This window comes from Cynoglossus semilaevis, chromosome 5 (genome assembly GCF_000523025.1).
Source record: "Cynoglossus semilaevis isolate Cse_v1.0 chromosome 5, Cse_v1.0, whole genome shotgun sequence".
Lineage (NCBI taxonomy): Eukaryota > Metazoa > Chordata > Actinopteri > Pleuronectiformes > Cynoglossidae > Cynoglossus > Cynoglossus semilaevis.
The window spans coordinates 11,331,505-11,337,342 of record NC_024311.1 but is presented as its reverse complement, the minus strand read 5'-3'; the positions used below and the strand labels follow the sequence as shown (position 1 = coordinate 11,337,342).

Genomic DNA, 5,838 nt, shown 5'->3' with positions numbered 1-5,838 from the left:
GGAAAAAAAACCCCACCATTTGTGACGGTAACATTGTTCAGTATAAAACCTTTGAAAATAAACTATTCCATCTAGACATCTGTTTGATGTGTTCACTTAGCTTCTATTCTCTCCACGCTCCATTGTTTCCATTTAACCACTTTCTCCGTTTGGCTCCATTTTCAATGAAATGGCATAAATTCAAAGCAATAATTAGGCGTGAAGAGGAAAAGACAGCGTTGCCATGGCGGCTGTGTAAACATGTCTGCGCCCAGACCTGACAACAATTTCCTTTCTGACAAGTCAATAGTTTTCTCTCAACTTCTGCTTATTAATAACGTTTTACAAGAAACTCGTGTTTTCCTGAAAATATCAAAATGTTTTCATGGCATTAATGAACCTCAAGCAAAGATCAAAACCGTCGTGGAATTGATGCCAACAACAAAAACATTCTGTGATGTGTTCTCCCAAACATTTTAGTTTGAAGTGGAAAAATTATTCATCTCTTAATTGATTACGGAGCTCTGTGTGTGAGTGATGTTTGCCACCGTCTTCAGCTGTTTGAGCTGTTTATTTGATCTCTTTCAAATGAAAATATGTCATTTCTCAAAAACCTTTCATCCCGTGCAAATGTATGGTGTCTGGGCTGAGCGCCAGAGTCTGAAAACGAACAGAAAGAATCAAGACGAGGTTTATTCGGTTGCTTTCACTGGATTTGTTGATAATTAGAAAAATAAATATCAATAATTCCCAGTCATTTTCCTAAAGTACTCCAGTCAGACTGGCATACTTTAATATAGAAATATAGAGGATGAAAATTCATATTCATCATACATACATATAAAAATAATAAGTTGTGTATATTACTGTGAAATACATGTGGAAATTTTAATTTTTTTAACAAATTTTCCTGTCTGATGCTACACCATTTGGTGTTCACATTTTTTTTTTGTGTGAAAGCCATGTTTAAAAATAGCTTCTTCTCGGTTGGATGTGATTGACTGGAGGATAAATGTGAAGTGTTGACTCAGTGAGCTAAAGTAAGCTTAGTCATCACTCACACCCAACAAGGACATAATCAAATCCAATGTCAATCAGGATTTCCATACAGCACCCTATTGGATTTGTCCTGGTTTGTGTTTAATGACCGTTTTTTCATGACTAAGAATGTTATTTTTTACCTATATTGTCTCAATTTCCTGCTCTAATCAACTCCTGACTAACTGTTACTATATTTAGCTCTAATTCTACCAGCCACTTATTTGGTAATCTGAGTTAATCTCCTTGCTGTCAATCAGTAATCACTTGCATGTATGTGCAAGAGTATGTAGTGTGTCTGTATACCTGTTGTAGGTGACTTGTTGGGACATTTTAAAAATAAGACGGTAGACTACTGTCATTGTAGGGACACCGTTGTCATGGGGACATTTTGCTGGTCCCAAATGTGTAAGAGGGCATTTTGACATTCAGTATTTGGTTTGGAGTTAGGATTAGAGTATATGTCGTATTGGAGTCTACGACCTCCAGGTGGTCCCCAGAGGTACTGCAGGGAGTTGTACAATGTTTTGGTTCATTACACATTTTTATATTTTGCACATTTTTAAAATTTAAAAACAATGTATATATAAATCTGTGTATTATCTGAATAGTTTAATATAAAAAAGTGTTTATAGATGAAGGTTGAAATATAATTTCATGCAATATATGTATATGATTTTTGCTATGCAGATGTTTGCTGGAGAACTGAGTTACAAAAAGGCACTGACAAAAACTTTAATTAACACAATTTTTTTAAAAATGAAAACAGAAAATATACTGTAAACAAACATCAAATGACAAGTCAGATGATTTCTCTTGTTTTTTCAACAAAATCCCCTTAAAAAGGCATTCAAAAGTTTGCAACATCTGAAGGTTTTATATCCATCAGCTCATCATAGTTGTTGTGGACCAACGTAAAAACGTTGTCGCACTAACAGGGCAGCCTCAGGAGAGAAGAACGGCCGAAGTGTGCGTTCACAGTAAAGCATTCGTAAAATGATTACATATTCATTTCTGCCAACTCTAAATGAATGTGAAGTCATTTCACTAAATTGATACACAGTGAAATTTCAAACCAAAATCAACCAGTGGTGGAATAAGTACTTTAACGTTAAATACTTGTACCGTACGCAAGTATTTCATGACGTTTATTGTTCCTATTCTATTATTACATCGCTAAGAAAGGAGTTATTTATTCACATCAAGATTCTATTTTAAAACCTTTGACTTCTGTTGCCGGTGTAGCAGGAAAGTACAGTACACGAGGCAGATGCAGATTATTTGCTGCAAGAGAGTAGTGAAGAGTGAAGTGGTGAAGAGTACTGGGCTAGAGATACATCAGGGTTCAGTACTAGTTTCCCTTTTTTCTGCAGTGGTGAAAGCAAATGTGAGCTGTGTTGTTTATTTCACCAAATGTATATATATATTTATTTCATAATTGAACACATTTGAAATTAAAATTTTTAAACAAACTTGAAAGCGAACCTTTGAAATAATTGCAACAAGTTTTGATAAAATTCTTCTCTTGATATTTTTCATACCTCAACACTAAAAGAATGTTTAAAAATAACTAATTCTTAGCCCTTCGAGAAGCAGCCCCCCAACCCCCAATTTTTCTTAAAGCTTTTACTTACTCAACATGGAGGATGAGATTCATGGACTTTGTAAAGGACATGTCTTTTTTTAGCAGTTGGAGTCAAGGAATCAAATGGATGGTAGCAGATAATTCCATATAGAGATCCTTTAATTGAGCAACGCAAACGTCATTTACAAGATTCTTCCTTATTTTAGGATATTGTTAAAGACTTGCAAAAAATGCATGTTCTTTAAAAGTGAAATATTAGTAGCCTAGTTTAATTTAGCTTCATGTTTAGAAACCAAGGTTCATTTGACAAATTTAATAGAAATGGCAATAGGAGTAATGTGTCATAATTATTTGTTTAAAATTGAACTTTTAATTAAACAAACCTCAGTACTTTTTCCACCACTGTCACAACATCAGAGTCTCTGCTTCCCTGTGACTTTAGAATATTTTTACCACAGATACTCTACAAATACTGTTTTCCCCTTTTTTAACGTCCAAACGTTACGACTTTAATAATAGGAGGATATAAAGAATGTTGACATTCTTGTTCATTTTAAGTCTTAATTTTAAGAATGAAGTGCACTTCATTCTCTTCTTTTGATTGGTTGGTTAATCTTATTTATGTATGTCAATCTGATGAGAACTTATATTCATATTGATTTATATTCCATACCAGATGTATCTGATATCTTTAGATTTCTTATGGAACTTAAAAATAGAGGAAGAAAGGACTAAAGCTACCTCAAATTCTAGGATTTCTTATCTTAAAACACTTAAGGAAACTGACTGTTTTTGTTTGTTTTGTTGTATTTTTTACTGTGGACTCTGTGGTAACCAAGTAAATAAGGATGGGATTAACCTTCTCAACATAGGACACCAAGATTTAGGAATGACTTTCAATTTTAAGTTAAAAGTGTGGAGTTTTTTTTACAGTTTTACTGTGGCGTTCTGGAGCCAAACTCTGTTCAGGCTGAAGGCTGATGTAGGCGTGGCATTTTGGCATCGTTGTCCACTTATCTAGCCCACACATACAGTATAGGGTGAGCCATTTTATGTTAATTTAAACTATTATAGCAATGCTGCGTCCAGCCTGTGGACCAAATCTGGCCAACAGTGCCATCATTCTGTTAGCTTTGTGGGCTAAGTAAAACTGTCATGTGAGCAAAAAAGGCCAGATATACAGTAGCCCACAACGATGTCGCTTACTTGAAGTTGACAACACAATCTTTATTTGTTAGTGTAAATCATCTAAAGAGCGAGACAGATATGGGATGTCCGCAGGTTCCATGTGGGCCACAAATGAATTGCCCCTATATGGGCACAGGGTAAATTTTCCTAGTTTAAACTCACTGTTCCCAACACCAGAACTATCCTAAGGCTGATTTGCAGATTTTTTTTTCACACTTTTGGCAACATTTACTTATTTATCAATATTTTTCTTTTACATTTTGATGAAAAACATAAAAATGGGTAAAAATAATCATAATATTATTCATAATAAAATCATTTACATATCAAATTTAACAAAAATTGACATTCACCATTATTACATACTCTCTGTGACATATTGTATTATCAACACATAGTAAATATCTATGCATTTCTCTGTCGAAACTAAAGCTCTCGCAGTTACTCGTTAAATTCTACATTACCTTATAGTTTTTCCATATAATCTACATACTGTGTCATTTATAGCTTATATCCTTAGAATTTAAAAGAAATAAATATTCAATAAATAATATTGATATAAATATCTTTGTTCATATCAAACATCAGAGCTTGAAAAACATTTGAAGTTCATCGGCCAAGTTTTGCGTGACTGTGGCTCTCGGATGTTTTTCTGTCCTGTGAGCAGACGATGGCAGCAGAGAGGCCATGTGGGCAGTGTCTTTATGACAGAAAAGATCAGCTTATCGTCATGTTCCAACCTAAAGTAAAGAGACAATTGATGTTGGAGTCCCTTCTGGGACTTGAACCTTTCACTGCCTCCTAAACAACACTGTTGTTGCAGTTGTGTTGTTGTTGTTGTTGTTGTTGTTTTTTCTTTTTTGTCCCCAACAGCTTTCAGTCTTTGTAGGTTTGCATCAGTAGGTTAGGTTACTGAAACGAGGACTTGATCCAGTGAAGTAACATGTAAACTTTTAATCAGTACAACTAGTCTGCATCAGCGAGTGCGTTCAAGACACAGTCGTTCAGAGGTCGTGTGGTTCTGAGTGGGTTTTAGAGGGCAGTCTCCTTCAGGTCGTTCAGGTTTGGCATCCTGGTACGTGATGCTCTGGTAAATGTTGGTCCGTTCTGTCCTGGTTTGATGCCCAACTGTTCGGGGGTGAACTGCGCCCCCTCTGCCCGTTGTAAAGCAGACATGTGCCAGCTGGACTCGATCTGTCCGGGCAGAGGGTAGCTAGTCTTGCGGCTCTTGGACTGGGTGGTGGTGCTCACCCCGGGATGCCCCCTGGTGTCAGTGTGCCCTCGACTCTCAGGATAGCCTGCTTTGGAGGAGGGCTGGGGGGGGTTTGGAAGTGGGGCTTGGAAGCGCAAGTCTGGAGGAGGAGGAGGAGGGGGTTGGCTTGAGGGTGAAGGCGATAGGTGAAGGAGTCTGCGGAGTGACTTGAGGGGTTGACTCTGGAAGGAGAGAAGTCGGGATTGAGATTCTTTTGATGTAAATATTTAATCCAATCATTGATTTATTATGTATTGTGTCCTTTTTAGGGTCAGTCCGTGCCAATTACAGCAGTCGTCGCGGGGTCAGGGTCAGGGTCAGGGTTAGGGTCAGGTAACACCCTTGACGGTTCTCTAGTGCAGTGTTTCCCAAACTTTTTTAAAGTCACAAACCTTCACGACCCAAGTCAATAGACATTATTTGTAAACTCTTGGGAAACATGATGCGAGACAACCCAAAAAAATCTCTTGCATCCCACCTGAGGGTCGCGACCCAGTCTTTTGGAAACAATGCTCTAGTGCATCATAGAAAGACAGACAACCCTTCACACTTAGATCCACATCCATGGTCAGCTCTACTATAACTATAATGTTGCTGGGTCTTTGACGGCCCTTGCATTAGACATTATACAGTAGTTGTGTTTTTGTTCTTTTTTTTTTTAACATTGAAGCCATGTTAATCAGAGCGACAGGAGTACACCTGAGTACACCTACCTGAGGGTGTGAGTCCACTTGTTTCTCTGAGGGCCAGTCACCAACTCTCTCCCTTTCCCTCCCTCGTTCCCTCTCTCTGTCTC

The 5,838-nt window shown here is 37.3% G+C and overlaps 1 protein-coding gene across 1 annotated transcript in view; it reads right to left on the bottom strand.

The window, feature by feature from the left end:
* Positions 1 to 4,639: 4,639 nt before the first annotated feature.
* Positions 4,640 to 5,838, bottom strand: part of cdkl5 (cyclin dependent kinase like 5) — a 23,531-nt gene continuing 22,332 nt past the window's right edge. The window contains 2 exon segments of the mRNA XM_017032656.1: positions 4,640 to 5,224; positions 5,756 to 5,838. The exon segment at positions 5,756 to 5,838 is cut by the window's right edge and continues 17 nt beyond it. Of these exon segments, the coding sequence (XP_016888145.1) occupies positions 4,823 to 5,224; positions 5,756 to 5,838 (485 nt within the window). The 3' untranslated portion in view covers positions 4,640 to 4,822.